General features: G+C 44.3%; 1 protein-coding gene across 1 annotated transcript in view; it reads right to left on the bottom strand.

The window, feature by feature from the left end:
- Positions 1-14,857: 14,857 nt before the first annotated feature.
- The window catches only part of EDNRB (endothelin receptor type B), a 31,385-nt gene continuing 24,534 nt past the window's right edge, over positions 14,858-21,708 (bottom strand). Inside the window, exon 8 of the mRNA XM_083610780.1 lies at positions 14,858-21,554. Within this exon, the coding sequence (XP_083466906.1) occupies positions 21,423-21,554 (132 nt within the window). The 3' untranslated portion in view covers positions 14,858-21,422. The remainder of the gene's footprint in view (positions 21,555-21,708) is intronic.

Below are 21,708 nucleotides of genomic sequence, written 5' to 3'. Positions count from 1 at the left end.
CAATTCCCCCCCCCCCCCCCGCTGAGAAACTTTTGTGAATCCTTTACTGAATCTTTGCACATTGCAAAGCATATGGGGGTGTATTCTAGAGCCACGGCTGTCCATTTTCCAATCTTTAGAGAAGCTTTTCCACACCGACATGTTTGCCATGGAACTTCTGCCATAGAAGATTCTGAGGAGTGTTTAGAGCGCACACACCCTGTTCACGTGGAATGTAGTTTCAGAGTAAAAGATACGTAAGACTGCATCTTCTGTGCAGTCACACCTGCCGGGCTTCACTGCTGCCGCATCTGAACTGATCACGTGTCTGGCACATCCAGTAGCTGTGCAATGCAGGAAAAAATTGGAATTTCAGGGTAGGCTGTCAAGTCTTACTGACCTTCTCAGTGAAGATGCCCAGTTGAAACAAGGCTCCTTAGAACGTGGCACGAAAAACATAGTTCTGGGGCAATGGAATTCACTGCAGCCTTGTATAGCAACTGAGTATACATCTCAGTGGCAATCCAAGCCCCAAATCCATTGTATGTCTCTGCCCAGCTCTGCCATCTCCCACCATTAGGGGGCCTCTCACTGCTGGGCCACCACCATTGGTGAGCAGTGACCCAATTGCTACCCCACAGGTAGAAACCATTTGTGGGGAGGGGGAGAGATTAGCGGGCACAAGGGTCTACTAGATTCTGTATGGACCCTGCTGCTGACATAAATTGTAGAGTTGGTCCAACTCCTTACCAGGGGTGCCAACTTGAATAAACTATTGTGGGGGCCCAGGTAAACCCTGCCCTGCATAACTGATCACATGATGCAGTGCACACACACCATTTGAATGGGAATGCCCATCAATTTTGGCGGCCCATCCCCCTCAAATATTTTATTGTGGGGGCTGAAGCCCGCCACGTCCACTAGGAGTTGGCTCCTGTGCCCCCTACAATGCAGAAATCTTTTTTTTAAATTTAATTTTTATTAAAGTTTTTATCTCTACAAAATAACAGAAAGAAAAAAAGGTTTACACATATGTACATGTTAGTAACACAAAACATCCCCCCACTTCACCCCCCCCACCATTGGTTCGACATAACTCGAAATGTGAGTTAAAATGTGACTTCCTTCCATCGTCGCTTGACCTTAATTCTATAACTTATCTTTACAGTTGTGTTGTTATATTGTATTTGACAAATATTCTGATTTTACTTGCATTTGTAACCTTTCCCCCTTACAAACTTTGTTCTTTACATATCAATATTTCTGTACCGGAGCACTGTTTTATCATATAGTCATTCACACAACCCCATTCTTTTATTAAATTTTGATTTGTTTGACCTCTTAATAGCTGCAGGAATCTTTTGCTCAATGTGGGGCTAGAACCACATAACCCTGAGATTTAGAGTCTCATGTTTTTCTCCCTACCTCCTGCCCTGGCTGCCATGCATAGTGGGGGTTGTACCAGCTTGGCAGCTCCGTCGAACTCTGCTGCTGCAATTCATGGGTTTGGATTTAGTCAGTTGAACTCAGCTCACATTGATTTCATTGGTGCATTTTCTTTGGCATGACTAACTTTTCAACCGTTCAACAGAAAAAGTTCCGCTGGCCGAGGCTGCAATCCTGTGTGTACACAACAACCTGGGAATAAGTTCCACTGACCTCAACAGGACTTACTTCTGAGTTGGCATGCATAGGCTAGCACTGGATCCATCCGACTAGTTTTGTATAACTGTCAACATGGCTTCCACCACAAACTCTGAGAACTTCAGTCTGATGGGGATACTGGGAAGAATTAGGGGTTCTTGGTAGTCCCTCTTAACCGAAATGCAATTCCTACGCTTCCCTTGACACTGAAATCAGTTTAAGGCTGTAATCCTATGAACAGTTACGTGGGAATAAATTCAGCTGAACACCCTTCAGAGTGGACATGCATAAGTTTGTGCTATTGAGTCTGTCTTATCCTTGCACCTTGTATGTGGCACTAACAGGCTGGAAGAACACAGCGGGAAAGGGAATTTTTCAGAGCGCAGGAACTGCTCAGCTAGTAAAGTGGATTTCTCTCAGTGCTTCAAACAGTATGTCCAAAGAGTTCATCAGACACGCTTTCCCAGTATTATGCTTCCAGAGTTCAAACAGCTTTATCAGATGCTAACAAAATACCTTCGCTAGTCAAACAGGAAATTACCCCAAGGATATGGTTTTTGAACATTTATTCAAGATGTATTCTGAGTGCCGTTTCGGCTTTTACTTTGAGTCACCGGTGGAGATGGAGCTGTTCTGCCCTAATCGGAACTTCTCTAATCGTTCTGAAATGTAGCTCTCGTGCCACAAAAATAAGAACCGCAAAGAGAAACCGGCAAAAACAATTCTGAATGCCTAAAGAACTGTATGCGAATCCTGAAATGTTTCAATTTCTGCAAAGGAAATCTTAGTGCTTTTCAAAGGGTTATAACATTTTGTTTTATTGCAAAATAATGCACGGCCCTAAAACCTGAATAGAGTGTTTTCAGATTTATGTTTAGCGGTACAGTCACCCATTGCAAGTGATGTTTGTTGTCCAATTACTTTACTGGGGTGTGTGAAGGAATGCATGGCTATAACACATCTTTGCCTGAATTGAACAAGTCAGCCCACAGTCAATGCCTAGAAGGATGTAAGAACATAGCAGCCGATTGGATCATCCCAGCCGGTCATCTAGCTAGGTATCCTGTTCTCATACTGGCCAGTTTAGTGCCTGTGGGGAATCTGCAAGCAGATTGATTCTGTACTGTAAGCAGGGTAAAGTGTAAATCACACTGAGAGGTTTTATTTACAGCTGAACGCTGTACAGATTTGGTTGAATAAATTTTAAAAGGGGGCTGCTGCCTCAAGCAAAACGTACACAGGGATATTAAATGCTAATTGAATGTCATAAAGCATTTGACATGTGGGTGGTAGTGGTATCTGTGACTTGCTAGTCATTCAATGTCAGAGAGTGTGTTGCCTCTGTAGGACTAGATTGTCCTTGATAATAACGTTCCGTGTTTCAGCTCCATATTATGCAGTTCATTACTTATTGAGATCTGCAGGGTCTAAGAACTTTTTTTGGCTGTATGAGTTAGTAAGATATTACTGGTTAAGCAGGGTTTTAGCCTCTGAGTACGATGACACTTAGTTGAGTTTGTGTTGTTCTCACTGCTGTTGACACCGTATTGCTGCTGGTTAGATTGTATTCTTGTTCGGATGCGCATGTGTTTGTTGGTTCTTAATATTGCCCTGTTTTTTGAACACAGCACAGAAAAATCTGACAACAAAGAGTTGATTCCTTACTCAGGACATACCTTGCCAGTCAGTGCCATGATAAGCATATTTGTCCTTTCACTCCTGCCAACCTAGCAGTTCGAAAATACGTCAAAGTGCAAGCAAATTCCCGCTCCGGCGGGAAGGTAAACGGCGTTTCCGTGCGCTGCTCTGGTTCGCCAGAAGCGGCTTAGTCATGCTGGCCACATGACCCGGAAGCTGTACGCTGGCTCCCTTGGCCAATAAAGCGAGATGAGCGCCGCAACCCCAGAGTCGTCCGCAACTGGACCTAATGGTCAGGAGTCCCTTTACCCTTTTACCTTGTCCTTTAAATGTTCTTCCACCTTGTCTATGAGTAATTTATACAGTGGTACCTCGGGTTAAGTACTTAATTCGTTCCGGAGGTCAGTTCTTAACCTGAAACTGTTCTTAACCTGAAGCACCACTTTAGCTAATGGGGCCTCCTGCTGCTGCCATGCCGCCAGAGCATGAGTTCTGTTCTCATCCTGAAGCAAAGTTCTTAACCTGAGGTACTATTTCTGGGTTAGCGGAGTCTGTAACCTGAAGCATATGTAACCTGAAGCATATGTAACCCAAGGTACCACTTTAGAGGTTGGGCCTGGGAGACTGTACAATGCACATTCCCAAGGGCGACAGGAGGAATCCGATATATCCCTCTGATACCTGTCCTATATAAATACGCCAGGGATTGCATCTGGGATCTTCTGCTTCCAAAACTGATGCTCGATCACTGAGCTATATCCCAACCCCGTAGTTCAGGTTTTCCCATCGACCCAAATGATCCCCTTCACTTCAACACGGTTAGTACTGAAGAAGTGCCTGGAAGATATGCTTGCAGTATTTGCAAGAAAAAATAATTTTAATGCCTTAAAAACATATGCCGTATTTTCCCATGTAGAATACGACCTTTTTTCCGGAATTTTTTTCTGTGATAAATTGAGGGTCATCTTATACACGGGTTAATATGCTAAGTAAGCGAGGGCTGGTGCTGTGGTGGTAGCAGGGAAATATCGGAGAGGAGGCTGCTTACCTGCCCTTCCCGGCTTAGGAAGAGTTGGTGAGTGCCATTATACGGTGTATTACGGCAACAGTTCCGTCAGCCAGAGCGGGGGATTGTCGAAAAGCTGCTCAACAGCTCAGCAAACTTACGGAAGAAGCTCAACAACTGTTGAGGGCTCCCAAAAAGAGGGGTCGTCTTATACACGGGGTTGTGTTATACACGGAAAAATACAGTAAGAAGATGAATCTTTGTGTGCAGTGTCCGGCTGCTCAGATGCAGCTTGTCCGTGAGCTTTCTGTTTTAGCCACACAATTAATTCCCATGTGGGTACTTAAACTTCTAGCAGAGTCAAAGTTTTCACCCTGAGATATTGTAATTAAGTTATATGGGGGAAACAGAAGTAAAGGTAGCAGCAATGTAGATATTCAGATCACCTCTGAAATTCAGAACTCATGGATGAGGCCTGTGGGGGAACTAGGGATCCACCGATCACACTAATTAAACACTAACAAGACGTTTGTCCTTGGTTTGCCAAATTCAGCACGTTTCCGGTATTAACTCCCTGCACAATTAGAATTTTCATTTGCAATTGTTAAATTTGTCATCATTTACCGCTGCACATTTGCACAGCAGGGGACGCAAGCCACATGCTCCTTCCCTATGCCTGTGGTCCTCCTTCAACCAATAAAAGTCACTCATAGTATTTATTTACAGCATCAGAAAAGGCACTGTATGCATTTCTTGCTTTTTTTTTAACCTGGAAGGAAAGAGAGGAAGTTGTGCAATTGGCCTTGCCCGTATGGCTGCTGCATTGGAAAATTGGAGTTGACTGTTGAATCCTCATTGAGCAGAGGGCCTTCTCGGTAGTGGCACCCGCCCTGTGGAACGCCCTCTCATCAGATGTCAAGGAAATAAACAACTATCTGGCTTTTAGAAGACATCTGAATGCAGCCCTGTTTAGGGAAGTTTTTAATGTTTTATGTTTTATTGTGCTTTTTGTTCTGTTGGGAGCTGCCCAGAGTGCAGGGGAAACCCAGCCAGATGGGTGGGGTATAAATAAATGATGATGATGATGATGATGATGATGATGATGATGATGAATTCAGGCTCCTCTGCTCTAGCAGACTTAACTGGTTTATTAAAAGGTTCTATGCAGTTCTTTGGCAGAGTTTTTATGCTGGCCTGCAGTAGCATCTCTCTCCCCCCCCCCCCCCCCCGTCCAAGGGAAGAGACAGAGATGGAGGAGGTTGAAGACTGGATTCCGCATGAGGTGATTAATTCACAATCCAAAAGAGGGTGGTAAATGTGAACAAGGCACCCACATCTCACCAGCCACCATGCAGTGGTAGAGAGGTTTGGCATCAGTTTTGTATGTTTCCCGACATCACACCCTCTAACGTGTTGAAACTGAAAACCGAGATGCATGGCTCCCTAGCCACACTCTTGCGTGAGTCCCATGATCTGTGCAAGATCACAGAGCTCCGTGATCTCATGCGAGGTCACGATCTTGTATATTTTGTCCCCAAATGTGTGTTTTGGGGCTCCTCGATCTCTCGCATTTTTGGGATCTTTCGGGATGTCCCCATTTAATTGGGGCAGTTGAGAGGGATGCAATAAGACCTTTAGAGCTCCTAAGCACTGAAAAGACTACAGTGCCCCCTATACGCAGTTCAAAATAAAAACAATAGCAAAATGTAAAATTCAAATTTAAAATACAACAATAAAACAAAGGAAAGATTTATTATGTCGAATGACAGGATATGATTTGCTTTCCTCCACTTTAGTAGGATGCCCTCTGGTTGACGTGGGGATAAATACCGTATTTTTTGCTCTATAAGACTCACTTTTTCCCTCCTAAATAGTAAGGGGAAATGTGTGTGCGTCTTATGGAGCGAATGTAGGCTGCGTAGCTATCCCAGAAGCCAGAACAGCAAGAGGGATTACTGCTTTCACCGCGCAGCAATCCCTCTTGCTGTTCTGGCTTCTGAGATTCAGAATTTTTTTTTCTTGTTTTCCTCCTCCAAAAACTAGGTGCGTCTTGTGGTCTGGTGCGTCTTATAGAGGGAAAAATACGGTAATAAAAAAGAACAAAAAATGTGGGAAGAGTGTGTTGTGGACTGTAGGAAAGTCTTACTAAGTTTTGATTTCCCCCATGATGAGTCCTTCAATGCTTTTTTTTTAAAAAAAGATCAAAGTCAGAATCTCTCTCTTTTTTCGTGTCCCTAGTTTTTTCGTGTCCCTAAACATGTGCTTTGTTTTGCCTTTTGGATAACCCAGTTCTGTTTCCCAGGCATTTTCTTGAAGCCTTTAATTGAGATGGTTTCATGGACTCTTCTTCCCGTCTCCTTCCATTTCACTTTGATCTTGCTTGAGGAAAACTTTACCTAAGAGAGTTTTGTTGTTGCTCCAACAAAACAGAATTCTGGGGGCGCTTTCTCCAGTTATATCTTTGCCAGTCACAGGGAGGTTTGCTGCAAAAAATCCTGAGGATCCATCTTGGTAGGATAGCATGAGTTGGTTTATTGTGAGGAACAGTTTGCATTTATCCTTCCCGGAATTAACTGCTCTCCAAACTTGGAAAGGCTCTCTTGTTTCTGGCTCCAGCGTTTTGATTCATCTGCCCTGTCATCTGATCTTGACAAATCTCTGAATGAATTGAGTGTGTGCGTGCGTGGAGTGGGTGAGGAGGAGAGATATGGCAAGGGCTTATGGGGACCCTTTCCCTTTATTAACCCTTGCTTAATAATGTGTGAAGAGCTAACAACGAAAAAGGCTCCAGTGTTCTTTTGTCAAAGAGCTTGGAGGGACGCTTCTTGAAAGGAGCCATTCTTTCCTTAATACATACTCAATTAGTGAGGGAGCCCCGTGCTAAGCGACCACGAGGCGGAGAGGAAGTCTTTTCTTGGATGACTTTCCAGTGACTTTCAGAGATTTATGGGCATCTCACAAAAGGAAGCATTGTAATGACAACATACGAAGCATTTCTCCAAAAATCTCAATGCGCGGTACCTTGCTTTGTGAGCGAGGGAAGCTTTTCAACGGTGCCGCTGCTGTGCTTTTTCAGAATGTGTCAAGAAAACATTTTTTTAAGAAGACGACCAAGTGTTAAAATTAATTAATATTTTGTGCTTGGCGGCAAAATTTGCCATGCTGTGTCCAAACAGGAAACAGCAATACATAGTGTTTGTCAGCACTTGTTGAATGATGAATGTGCATCTGTGTTGCATTACAAATACGACACCGTGAGACTCCTCCTGTGTGAAGCCAGGACCCCTTTTTGTTTTTGAAAGTTAGATTCACGGTCAAGTTGGAAGAACCTGAGTGAATATTTTTTACTGGGACCAGCATTAACTTGGCATGTGACCTGTGCAAGCATAGGAGTAGAACCCAGCATGGAGGGATTACAGTAGGGCTCATTGGAGCCTGATTTCCCCTCTCCCACCGCTTGGCGTACACACATGCGGTGTGATGGGCCTTTTCAGAAACCAGGAAGTCTGTGCACACTTCCCATACCCTGTGCATGCTTCCCCACGGGGAATAAATAAATAAATCTTCATCCAGCTCTCCCTCTCACCTGATCCCAAAGGAAGGGCAAGATGTGGATGTGGAAAGTGTGTGCTAATTTCTACTATCTCCTCGTGCACACATGCTGTGAAGGTGGGAAACAGGGCTGTGTTATGTCCTATGAAAAACCTCCTTGTATTAGGCCTGAGGGCAACCTAACCTAAATGGCTTTGGCCCAGTATACCTGAAGGAGCATCTCCACTCCCATCATTCACTGAGGTCCAGCTCCAAGGGCCTTCTGGCGGTTCCCTCACAGCGAGAACTGAGGTTACAGGGAACCAGGCAGAGGGCCTTCTCAGTAGTGGCGCCCTCCCTGTGGAACACCCTCCCATCAGATGTCAAGGAAATAAACAACTATCTGACTTTTAGAAGATATCTGAAGGCAGCTCTGTTTAGGGAAGTTTTTAATGTTTGATGTTTTATCAGTATATTGTTGTTGTTGTTGTTGTTGTTATTTGTTGGGAGCCACCCAGAGTGGCTGGGGAAACCCAGCCAGATGGATGCAGTAGTAGTAGTAATAATAATAATAATAATAATAATAATAATAATAATAATAATAATGTCTTCATGCTTACTGTGCACCCACTGCATTTTCAGTGCTGGGTTTTTAATTCGTGTTCACAAAACGTTATCCAAAATGCATATGTGTCCTGTACTTTGTTGCAAAGCCCTACTGGTTGATGCTTTGCTTCTCTAAGCAGCTTCACACCCTTAAGCCATTCCTAATTCACCTCTAGCCAAGGTATGAACACTTCCGCATGGGGTAAAGATATCGCCACCTGTCAGCAGCCCCTGTTGTATGCACAAACAGAAAGGAATCTTGGCAGTGATTCAGCTGTGTTGTTGTCATGGACTGGTTGGACACAGTGGAACAGTGGGAGGAACCAGCTGGGGAACCACCAAAGGAAGAGGGCTCAGAGCCCAGGGAGTGGTGGTGGGACAACGATGAGTGGTCAGAGAGAGAAGATGGGGAAGAGGCAGTGTCAGAAGCTGAAGAGACAACAGAGTTTAGTGAGCAGGAAGATGCTGGGGCAGAGAGCAGTCCTGATTCAGAGGCTGGAGATGAGGAGGGCCAGGAGACAGAGATGAGGCTGGCTGCTGAAGAGTCCAGGGAGTCTCCCCCTCCTGTTGCGGCCAGCTCCTTTCCCTGTGGTCTCCCAGAACACACAGTGAAATGAAAAGAGCAGAGGAGAGATTTGTTGTGTGCAGGCGCAGTCTGTGCCTGCCTGCAAAGAACCCTGAAGAGGAGAGGACCTTCTGCCTTCACAGCTGCCTCATTGGGGTCAAGACCTACTGGGAAGAGTTGCTGGAATCACTAGGCCTGCACTGTTTTGGTTTCTTTGAATAAAGAGTTAACTTTACTGACACCAGGTTTTTCCGTTGCGGACCTTCACCTGACTCTGGCTCCTGACAGCGTGAAACGGGAGGAGCAAAGACAGATACACAGGCGTAGTCTCCGATTGCTTAGAAAAAGCTCTGGAGAGGAGGAGACAGAGACTGCTGTGGGGAGACTTCAGTGTGACAACTGATTTCATGGAGTAAGACCTATGGGGAATGAGCTGCTGTGCTCATTAGTCCTGACACTCCACCAAGTCTGTGGAGATAGTGGGTTTGCTAATAAAGAATTACCATATTTTTCGCTCTATAGGACGCACCCGACCATAGGACGCACCTTGTTTTAGAGGGGGAGAGCAAGTAAAAAAAATTCTCCCCCTATCTGCTCAGCACCCCTTCAGCGAAGTGGCAGGAGAAACGGAGCCCCTTCCATTTCTCCTCCCGCTTGGCTGAAGGGGCGCTGTGCAGCTCTCCCTCTCTGCTGAAGCCAGGAGAATCTTGCTCTCCTGGCTTCAGCAAAAGGAACCTGAAGCCTGTGGAGCGCAGCAGGAACTCGTGTGCACCGACCCCTCTCGCTCTCCAGGCTTCAGCGAAAGCAACACAAAGCCTCCAGAGCGTGCTCCCTCTGCGCTTTGGAGGCTTCGCGTTGCTGTCGCTGAAGCCAAGGAGCCTGCATTTGCTCCATAGGACGCACACACATTTCCCCTTAATTTTTGGAGGGGAAACAGTGCGTCCTATAGAGCAAAAAATACGGTAACTCCAACTTCAAACTGTGATTTGCTGGACTGGCTGGTTTTGTGACAGTTGATGTGAGCAAGTGGGGTGGGGGTGGGGTGGGGGAAAGCACTGTAAAATCTGGATGGTAGGGGAACAAATTCACTGTACTCTGAGGCAGTAATGTGAACACACTACTAGAAGAGATCTGCTCCAAGTTCTTGTGTTAATTGCTCCAGTATCTCCCCAGCCCCCACTTCTAATTTTCCTTCAGCAGTAAATTTGCATTATTCCCTCAAAGCAAAGCTAATGAAATTATTTAAACCTGAATGAGTTTTGGGTTTTATGTGACACGCAATAAATTTATTACATTATTTCACTGGATTGTTCTATTGCTGGAAGCGGCGCGAGAAATTCCTCATAGATGACTTTTGGAGGTAACCCGTGTCTCTTTCCAAGCGCATCTCAATAATGCGGTGCTATGATCCTTGAATAATTAAATTAGTGGGGTTTCATTGGAAAGGGGATTTAGCATTCTCCACATCGTCTGCTGGGCTAATCCACATTACAGGAAAAGCGAAGAATCAGTCGTTTGGCACTTGTTTATATGAATAGTCAAGTCAGCTGAAGTGTGGTTATGCCATTGAATTTGGATGGCCACTTACAGATTTCAAAAAAAGGGGGGAAGCATCACCGGAATTAGAGGACAAAAAAAGAACACTGATTTACATAAGTTTTGCATATGTTACTTTAGACCAGTGTTTCCCAAACTTGCGTCGCCTGCTGTTTTTGGACTGCAATTCCCATCATCCCTGACCATTGGTACTGCTACCTAGGGATAATGGGAGTTGTAGTCCAAAAACAGCTGGAGATCCAAGTTTGGAAAACGCTGCTTTAGACTGATAGATGCAAATTTAGAAGTAATTACTGTAAATACAGTAAATGTCTCACCATACTGGAGAATACTGTGCAACTTCAGCTGTAAAAATGAGGTTGGATAATTTTAGGGACCAGTTATCTAGGAGATGGGAGTTGCCTTACTTACCGTATTTTTCGCTCTATAGGACGCACTTTTCCCCCTCCAAAAATGAAGGGGAAATGTGTGTGCGTCCTATAGGGCGAATGCAGGCTTTCGCTGAAGCCTGCAGAGTGAGAGGGGAGAGCCCCAGCGCCAGCCCCACAAGGTCGGGGGACAGAGGGAGGCGGAACGCCGCCATCCCGCTGTCTCCCAAAGTGGTTTGGAGGCTGACGGCGGGGAGACCCCGCCGGCAGCCCCGCAAGCTCCGGGGACAGTGGGGAGGCGCAGCGCATCTCCCCGCTGTCCCCGGACCTGATCTGAAGGCGGGCAGCGGGGAGAAGAGCGCTTCTCCCTGCTGCCTGCCCCGCAAGCTCCAGGGACAGCTGGGAGGCGCAGCGCGTCTCCCCGCTGTCCCCGGACCTGATCTAAAGGCGGGCGGCGGGGAGAAGAGCGCTTCTCCCCGCTGCCTGTCCCGCAAGCTCCGGGGACAGCTGGGAGGCGCAGCGCGTCTCCCCGCTGTCCCCGGACCTGGTCTGAAGGTGGGCGGCAGGGAGAAGAGCGCTTCTCCCCGCTGCCTGCCCCGCAAGCTCCGGGGACAGCGGGGAGGCGCAGCGCGTCTCCCCGCTGTCCCCGAACCTGGTCTGAAGGCGGGCGGCGGGGAGAAAAGCGCTTCTCCCCGCTGCCGGCACCACAAGCGCCTGGGGGGGAAATAAATTTTTTTTCCTTTATTTCCCCCCCAAAAAACTTGATGCGTCCTATGGGCCGGTGCGTCCTATGGGGCGAAAAATACGGTACTTAATCAGATACTCTCTGTATATTCTGCGATATTCAGAACAAAGAGAATAAGTTGTCATTATTTTTGTCTCTGCAGTAATACCAGCATTACACCTGCTTTAGAAAATGTTGATTGTTTAAGCAGTTGAAATCAGCAGTATTAGTAAATCCCAGATTGCTGGTGGGGAGAAGGTTGAGATTGAGGATGAGGACTAGCTCCTTGCCTAAGGCCAGCTAGTGAGTTCACAGCAAAGGTAAGACTAAAACCAAGGACTTTTGATTCACAGCTCAGCTACATAGTCTACTATATTTGCATTTCAGACCACTTGCAAGGTGTCTGAGAATTCTGGTAAGGAATTCTCATCCTCATCCACAGAACCACAGCTGCTGAGGAAATGGGAACAAGGATTAAACCAGCAGTATGGCACATATTTTAAGAAGTGTTCAGGGTATTCTTGAAGGGCATAAAATAAGCAGCGTCCTCTATAATGGTCACGTCTGTCCTGGAAATATTAGAAAAGCAGAAACACGATGTTGTAATCCTAATTGCCCCCTTTCAACATCTCTTCAAACATTATTTCCCGACTTGGAATAACTTTAAGTGCCCAGTAACAGGCTCTTAAACGTAGATTAGGTTTATGACATTCAGTGTAAATGTTTACATTTCTAGAAGAAGAGTCTGAGCTCAAGGCTATCTGGAAAGCATATCCTGAGGCCACGTAGGCCTGTCCTTAGTGCCAGATGCGCAGATGCTGATCGTAGTTTCTTTGTGATTATTCTGTGTGTGCTCAGAGGCACTGATTATTGTGTTAAGACATAATCCTTCGACTGAAAACAGGTTCTAGTGCTAAGTGATGCACCAAAGTTTGTTTTTTTAAAGACTGCAATAAAATGTGCAGCAATTTAGAAGAAGAATAAAAACAGCAAATAAAAGCATCAGGGACAAACTCTTCAGAATAATTGCACCTCAAATCTCTTCTGTCAGGAATTAAGTATTTCCTCTTAAATTTCTTGATTTTTCCACACAAGGAGATCATACTATAAAGTATAAAGTATGTTCTTCCTTGAACTGGCCAAACTAATGCTAGGATCTATAAATGTTGGTTCTTTCAATTTCCAATTTTTCCAGTCTTAAAATTCTGTTTTCTACATTCTGCAGTAATTTGTGATTCCCTCCCCCCCCCGAAAAAAACCCCAAACCCATAATGAAAACTCCTCAGCATTTTAGTGCAAATTTCTCCTAATAAACACTTTTTGACGCAGCTTCCACTACATATTTTTGCATCCAGTTTCTCTGGATTAGGATATATTTGCATATGTTATTTTCGCTATATATATCTGTGTGTGTGTGTGTGTGTGTGTGTGTGTGTGTGTGTATAAGTTTTATGCAAACTTCCACCTAGCAGATGCATTTGTATATACATGGTATTACAAAATGTATTGCAAAATTCGGACTGTATTGCAAAATTCGGAAAAGTACAAATTTTTAAGGAGAGCTGTGTTTCGAGTTCTCGTTTCAGAGACTGTTGCTCCAACAGGTTTGAGCTGAATTGATTTCCGTCCCCAATGCCTGTTGCCAACATGGACCAAACCTGAGACCAACGTGTTCATTCAGAACTAGACCAAAAGTGCCTAAAGGGAAAGGTATCGCTTGAATGTTGTTGCCGCTACAGCATTATTCTCTCCACCCCCCTTTTAAGTAAACTATACACTGGTCTCTCGTCAACCTGGTAATTCCAAGGCACCATCTGCCATCAAAGGAAACTCCAGTGTATATGTGGCAGTAGCAACGGAACCGAGAGTTGGGCGGAAGGAAAAGCATCACTGAGGATGTCCTGATAACTTCTAAATGTTTGGACCCAGCCTCTAGGTGTGGCTCTTTCAATGTCCTGCTCATCTAAAGGCAGAGAGGATGTTTGGGCACAGAGCAAAAAGCAAAGGCTGTTTCCCTTAGGTAATAGGAAGAGCACTGGGGTGTGTGCTACAGTAATTATGAAATGATAGAAGAAGCGGGGTGGGTTTGTTTATTTATAATGTTATAAGAATTTTAAGGTCTTAGATACAGAATAAATGTTAAAAAATGCACACATATCTAAATATATGAACCACGTGTCTGAAATAGTATGGGAGAGCAATCCTGAACCCATTTTGACTCAAATATTCCTCTGCTGTAAGGGAGGCAAATAGGGATAGCCTTCCCATTGTCTTTTTGCTTGCAAATCCTGTCTTAAGGGCGCATTTATGTATGAATAGGATGAGCCTGTGACCTGGATTCAGGAACTAAAGTATTAACCATCACAAAATAATGCCCAGGTAATGCGGTCAGTGACCATTATCAGGTATCCTGACAGACAGGATTTCTGCTGTAGACCACCTCTTTCTGTGATGTACCGGTATGTATGTTTTAGGGGTGGTGGTCTTGGGCTAAAGGGTGGGCAATTTCAAAAGTCTATATAAGGGCTTGTGCACCATTGTTCAGGGTTCTCCTCCCTCCTGCGTGTGGTGAGTGGGGACCCTGTTGCAACTGTTCCTTTAATAAAAATCAGGCTTACTAGACACTTTGTTTCTCAATATACTCTGGTTGGCCTCTTATTTTCTCCTACTGACAAGGAACCCACTTAAGGACACTATACGGGCTCTGGAATACCCCACAAAGGAAAAGGAGCAGGTTTTTTTTATCACAGTAAAACAAATCGTAGAGTTGGAAGGGACCACAAGGATCATCTAGTACACTGCAAAGAAGGTATTTTACGCCCAACATGGGACTCGAATCCATAACCCTGATGTACCCGATTTGCAGACTAATATACGGTAAATCTTTTCCTACATGGGGCATGTGATGTTGCCACATGCGTCCATATCTGAAAACTTATCACTGTGTATTAGTCCACAAATGGTATGAATTGGTGCTTTTATGAAAAATATAAGGTTGTTAAACGAGTCGCTTGAAGTGCAGCCAGAGATGGCAAGTGATCATTTTAAAGGAAAAACTCTTCCAATTATTTACATTTGTCAGGGGTCATGAAGCCCATTTTTTAGTTATTTAATTAAAAAAAACAGCTGTAAACAGTGACTGTAAACAGATCTATAGTTTATCTTTTGAGATACTGAAGTAAGGGTAAGTTCAGCTAAATCAATGAAAGGTGCGGGCAGAAAGAACACTTTATCTAACAAAACAATGTACAAATATCTTTATTGATAATTCAGTTTGCTTACATTGTAGTAACCGTAACAGTTGATTTTTTTAAGTATCCATAAAAAGCAAAATCCACAAATATTTTACATGTTCATAAAACTATATTAAAACAAAGAATATTAGCTGCTACAAGCAGCCTAATTTACCTCTCCTAATCCACCTGCTCTGGTATGACCAGCGAGGGGAAGATAAAACTCTATGGAAAAGCGGTACAGATCTCTCAGTGAATGTATCCCGTTTTGCTGAGAAAAAGGGGAAAACATTTCAATGGCAGTGAAGGGCAATCCTGAACCAAGAACCACATGGCATACTGTATACGTAAACCTCTTTTGCGTCCATCATTCATTGGAGAGCCGAAATATTGTTTTCTTGTACTTTTAATTAAGAGCCACAACCCAATGTACACCACACTATTTATATGACCAGCGTTTATTGTGTTACACATGTAGGCCATGATCCAGCACAGAGAAATTCACAGGATCTTCACAGTTTCCAGAGGTCTACTTGTGTTAATCCGTTGCGACAAAACCAGCAAATGGTTCTATGTCACCTTAAAGACTTAACCGATTTATTAAGGCATCAAGATTTTGTGGGCTAGAGTCCACTTCGTCAGATAAATGAAGGGTTGTTTCCATAAGCTGGCAGGTTTATACTTTACATGGGATCAAGCGGCAATGGAATGCATGAAACAATTCAGTTAAAGGATGCAAAGAGAGAGGAAGAGACCAAGTGGTTGGGGAAGAACTCTGTATCCAATTGGGATGTCTAAATAGTGGAAATTTAAAAACAGTCGGACCTTTTCCTGTCTGTTTAATTATCTTATGTTTGTATTGCTTCAGAAAATATTTGTATAGTAGAGGTAGTTCCTTATTTGGCTACATTTTTAAAAAGAGCTTATAGATAGATCTGTTAGGCTTGCCTTGCTCCTCTCTTCCACATCAGCCTTAAGGTTGCCAGCTGATCAGAACGACAACAACATCCTGGTCAGATGTTAGCAGTTTGATCTGCAGAAATCAGCAGTTTGATCTGCAGAAATTCACATGTGACGTTTTTGGCAGCATGGAAGTAACCATTATCACTTGCTACTGTCTGCAGCATAATCTGCTTTTAAAGGCACAGCATCAGGAATCAGTACAGTCATACCTCGTGTTGCGTTAGGTTCCTGTTGCATCTTTTCAGCTTGCAAACCCAGAGGCAAACCCAGAAGTGTATACTTCCAGGATTCACTGAATGCGCAGAAGCGTTCTGTGCGTTCCGCGCATGCGCAGAAGCGCCGCTCTAGTTGTGGACTTTTCGGGGGTGCAAACGGCACCCCAGAACAGATCACGTCTGCAACTAGAGGTACCACTGTGTGTGTGTGTGTGTGTGTGTGTGTGTGTGTGTGTATGTAAAGTTGGCAACCCCAATCAGTGTACAGAAAACCACCATTTCTGGAAAGGTTACTATTCTCAAAAATACTGGACAAAATGAAATGTGAGGATAATATATTTAGAATACACAATTGTCTAAAGATTAGAGAGCATTTATGCTCTGCATCCATAATATATGACCAATGCATGTTCCACAGGTGACCAAATTCCTGCACGGAAGGCAATTTGTTAAAAACCCACATGTGGATTTTGTTGCACGTCAGGATCTGCCCAAGGTGCTTTCCACAGAGGAATTTAGGATCGAGTGTAACAGCTCTAAGACACATTAAAATAAACTCATCAAGGGAAAAATACCCCCATACATCATACAATGAAGACTACATTTTAAATAGAATTACAAATATCATATACGTACAGTACTGAAATACTAGAAACAGTAGCAATAATACTGAGCAGATTCAAATAGACAATTTATTCGGTTTCCGATTGACTTCAGAGGTTAAAAGTGCTAGTCGACTGTCAGTGGTAAACAGTCGATCAGAACCAATGTTGGATTGACCATGCCAACATTAATACTTTCGCCTCTCTCAAACTAACTGCTAAAGGGCATGGCAAGATGAAAGCAGTGAGTGTGTGTGTGTGTGTGTATGTGTGCGCACACACATGCGCACAGAGTTTATGGCTAATACTAAAGCACATGACTACATTTCATATCTAGGACATTCACCCATGAATTTTACTTTTTCTGTGGTATTTTTCACCAGAAATAAAGAGTGCGTACAGCATATTCACTACGGTTGAATTATTCAATCTCTTAAGACCTAGGACACAAGACCTTTGATTTCTTACGCATCTGCTTTCACCCTAATTGCCAAAGAATCATGGGAACTGTAGTGTTTGTTAAGGGTGCTAGGAGTTGTAGCTCTGTGAGGGGTAAACCAGTTCTCGGGATTCTTTGGCGGAAGCCATGAACTTTAAATGTACACAGCCTCAGAGGATGATAGAAAACAACCCACCATTGTTTCATTATAGTTCTGTTTAACGTTCCAATATAGTTTGTCATGAGCTCAAAGTGATGAGGGCAGTTTTATAAAAACCCTATCTATGGTGACACACCATAACACATTGGCAACATCGTGCACAATTCTTTTTGCAGCTTTCATTCATTTTAGTAGGTGCTTGTGCAGAGAAATTTCCTGGTGGAATGTCCTTTAGTCGTCCATTCATATGCATATTTACTGCCTACCACCATCAATGAGGCTTATTCTCTACTTTTTTCTTCAACAGTTTAGGAACTGCTGCCTAAATGATGTTCCCCAACAGAGAGGGGCACATTTAGTGCCTGAGAAACAACATCCCATGTTCTGAACTCACCTGTGGGGGGAAAGATTACATATTCTAGGAATTTGCCATCCTTTTTAACCTTGCCTCAAATCTGCTATCTGGGGTGAACGTCTCTCTCTACCTCCTAGTAGGGCCAGCCAGGGATGCTTTAACAACAGTGGATCTCGCCACAGGGCCAAGGATCTGACTAGCCTTGAAGCTGCCAACTTTTATGGGCCTGTGGTCATGTTTGGAATTTGGGAAAAGTGCCATGGGTGGGCACCAGTCACAAAATAGCTGCCACAGGGTGAAGGGCATAACAACAACAACAAAAAAATGGTTGCCACATGTAGAGAAGCAGAAAAGAGACAGAAATGCGGAAAAGGTGTACATGCCCCCCAGTCAGTGCCTGCTCTTGCTCATAGAAAGAAGATCATTGCCCCTCTCCTGTTTTGAATGGGTGGGTGTTCAATCTTTATGTGTTTGTGGGGGCTGGTGTAGGGCAGGCTAAGTCAGTGAAAGCAAGAACAGCATTGAGGATGTGGGTTTTTGAGGGGATATTTACTAAGATCCTTTGCAGACACAATGAAGGCTACTCACAGGCATCATATTGGCAGTGCCTGCTTTTTTAGCTCAGATTATATATAACCCAGAACAATTTTATTAAATTCTATTATGGTTTTCCCAGTAGTGATGTATGGAAGTGAGAGCTGGACCATAAAGAAGGCTGATCGCCGAAGAATTGATGCTTTTGAATTATGGTCCTGGAGGAGACTTTTCAGAGTCCCATGGACTGCAAGAAGATCAAACCTATCCATTCTGAAGGAAATCAGCCGTGAGTGCTCACTGGAAGGACAGATCCTGAAGCTGAGGCTCCAATACTTTGGCCACCTCATGAGAAGAGAAGACTCCCTGGAAAAGACCCTGATGTTGGGAAAGATGGAGGGCACAAGGAGAAGGGGACGACAGAGAACGAGATGGTTGGGCAGTGTTCTCAAAGCTACCAGCATGAGTTTGACCAAACTGCAGGAGGCAGTGGAAGATAGGAGTGCCTGGCGTGCTCTGGTCCATGGGGTCACGAAGAGTCGGACACGACTAAACGACTAAACAACAACAACACAGTGGAACCTCTACTTACCACCATAATCCATTCCAGTGGCCCATCCTTTAGGCGAAACAGGTCACTGATAGAAGTGCCGTTGTGCGCATGTGCAGACGGCGGCAGCCGCTTCTGCGCATGCGCGAATTTACTTCCGGGTTTGCCGCGGTCGCGACTTGGATCGGGCCCAAGTAGAGGCGGTCGTAAGTAGAGGTTCATCCTTGTACTAAGCTTTAAACCTATTTTAACTAGCAGTATTATCTTTCAATGCACACAAAAAATGTGATCTGCTCCTGACAATGCACAACATGTTTATTACAAACACATTTTCTCTCGCACGCGCCCCATTCGTACAGGCATTAATGGGACCTGCCCATGTTTTATTATTTACTACTCTAGGTTTGGTTATGTCTGAGATTTATAAAATGCTAACTGAGCGCTCTTTAGATAAACATAGGTAAAGATAGGGATCCAACATTTTCGACACTGATAGGTGCTAGACCTCTGTGAATATGTGGGTAGTTTCTTTTGCCATGGAAATAGTAAGAGCGAGCTCTCAAATGCAGGAAATCATTTGCAAGTTAAGCTATACTCTTCTCTATAACAGAGATGACAAACACCTAAAACTGAGACGGTATAGAGTCAGGGCTGGGAGTAAAGGTAAAGGTACCACTGACAGTTAAGTTCAGTCGCGGATGACTCTGGGTTTGCGTGCTCATCTCGCTCTATAGGCCGAGGGAGCTGGCGTTTGTCTGCAGACAGCTTCCAGGTCATGTGGCCAGCATGACTAAGCCACTTCTGGCGAACCAGATTTGCTAATTTGCATAGCCTTATTTTTTTTAATTTATTCTGTAATGTTTACTACTTTGCACCATTTTGGCTGGCCAGTCCTGGGCGAGGGAGCAAAGTGGTAAGCAAGGCACTGAAACCTCACGCCAACCCTCCAAATCTTCAGAAGAAAGTTGGCATTCTGAAGACAATGAACTCTGTGACTGCTACCATATTCTGTACCTTTTCCATGTGCAATTGCAGAACACAGAACATACTTAACGTCCGCATGCTTGGGGCAGTTTGTTCATATACCGGTATTTCTCAAACTTGGGTCTCCAGCTGTTTGTTGGACTACAACGCCCATCATCCATGACCATTGTTCCTGCTAGCTAGGAGGGATGGGAGTTGTAGTCCAACAACAGCTGGAAACCCAAGTTTGAGAAACATTGATACAGTCGTATCTTGGTTGTTGAACGGAATCCATCCCGGGAGTCTGTTCAACTTCCAAAAACGTTTGACAACCAAGGCGCGACTTCTGATTGGCTGCAGGAGTTTCCTGCACTCAATTGGAAGCCGTGTTGGACGTTCAGCTTCCAAAGAACGTCCGCAAACCAGAACACTTGCTTCCGGGTTTGTGGCGTTCGGGAGTCAAAACGTTCAAGTCGCAAGGTGTTTGAGATCCAAGGTACGACTGTACTTGGTGAGGGAGAAATAATGGTAGTGTCTTTTTAAGAGCTCCAGAGTCGTAACCAGTGATGACTGGTTAACCCAGCATCAGACAGGGGTTGTTATGGCAAAGAGAAGAAATTGCATCTTCGATATGGGCCCAAAGAGCGCTGCTCTGATCCCTGAAATGCTTAGGGTTCAGAAAATGGAGTACCAGATGCTGACCAGAAGTTAGCCACTCCTACTGTTTGTTCTCAGGCAGAGCTGTTGAAGAATATACATTTTCCCCATGGAAAGAAAACCAGTCTCCAAAGACGCATTCCACTCTGCTCCTGCAAATTCCTCTATCGTCCTTACCTCAATCACTCTACAGCTTGTGGCTCGCTAGGCCAAACACAGATCCCTGCTTATGTAAACGGACTCGCCAGGAGCCTGATCAAACTTCTTGGGTTTGCTGCCTGCCTGGTGGGGTGAATGCAGCTTTGTAGATCATGAGGCTGTGCAGGCCTGATCGGATCCTCTGATGAGAAATTGGTTTTACTTGCCATTTCCACCAGTGGAATGCAGGTGAGTTCCTGCTGACATGCTCATGGCTTCAGGACTCTGCTGGCGTTTAAAAAAATTAAGTTGCGTTGCTTTTCCCTGCTGCTCCTCCTCCCCATATGGACACGCTTGCATTTTTCTTACTTAACAGCAGATTGTTTTGAGCCTGATTATGCTCTTTTAATTTTGTTTCTGGCTATGTGGGTAAAATATCAATATATTTTTAAAGCTGTGGTGGTGTTTGGTTTGGTTTTTACTCCATGACACAATGCGACATGCTTAATGCATCAAGATGCAATTTGCACATTTGATAAGGGATTATGTTTTGGACATGCCTGTATCTTTTAATCTCTCCCACCAAAGAAAGAAAGAAAGAAAGAAAGATTACAGTAATTTATAGACAAAGCTGGCTTTGTCCCAAACAATAGCCATGGTATACTATATACAAAGAATTATTACTCAGGCTCCCAGGGCTAGTTCAATGAATACAGAGTTGTTTCGTTCACAGGATTTGCGGATGATCTGGAAGTGCTCATTCCGAAGAGTTTAAGTGCTTTCAACAAGGGGTTTTCTTTTTTTGCGTCTCCTGGTGATTTTTATGTGTTCAAATAGCTACGGGCGCCGTGCGTAATCACAACTGGTACAGACTGTAAGCAATGTTTGGCAATTTGGATTCCCGAGCAAACTCCAAACTCGTTTCTCCCCAGAAATCTGCTGTTTTTAACGTTAACAGTCTTTTGTCGCAGGAGCTGAGGGTACACTTCCCTTTCTTAAGACGAGCTGTACTTGTTGCTGGAGCGGAAATTGTCATACCCGTGATCATTGGCTCTGAACTTTAAGCAGGACTGCTTCTCATCCAGGGACAGCATATCTTTCGAATGGCACCAGCAACACAGACATGACTTGAAAGAGAGCAGAATCCCTTATTAGAAGGCTTGGTGCAACACTTCAATATAGAGAATGCCTACTACCTATTTCTGACCAAAAACTCAGAACTATTTTTTAGGGTTGCAATTTATTTACCGTATTTTTCGCTCTATAAGAAGCACCAGACCA

The sequence above is a fragment of the Podarcis filfolensis genome, assembly GCF_964270895.1.
Source record: "Podarcis filfolensis genome assembly, chromosome: 4".
Classification (NCBI taxonomy): domain Eukaryota; kingdom Metazoa; phylum Chordata; class Lepidosauria; order Squamata; family Lacertidae; genus Podarcis; species Podarcis filfolensis.
The sequence above is the reverse complement of the archived record's forward strand: the minus strand, read 5'-3'. Positions and strand labels throughout refer to the sequence as shown.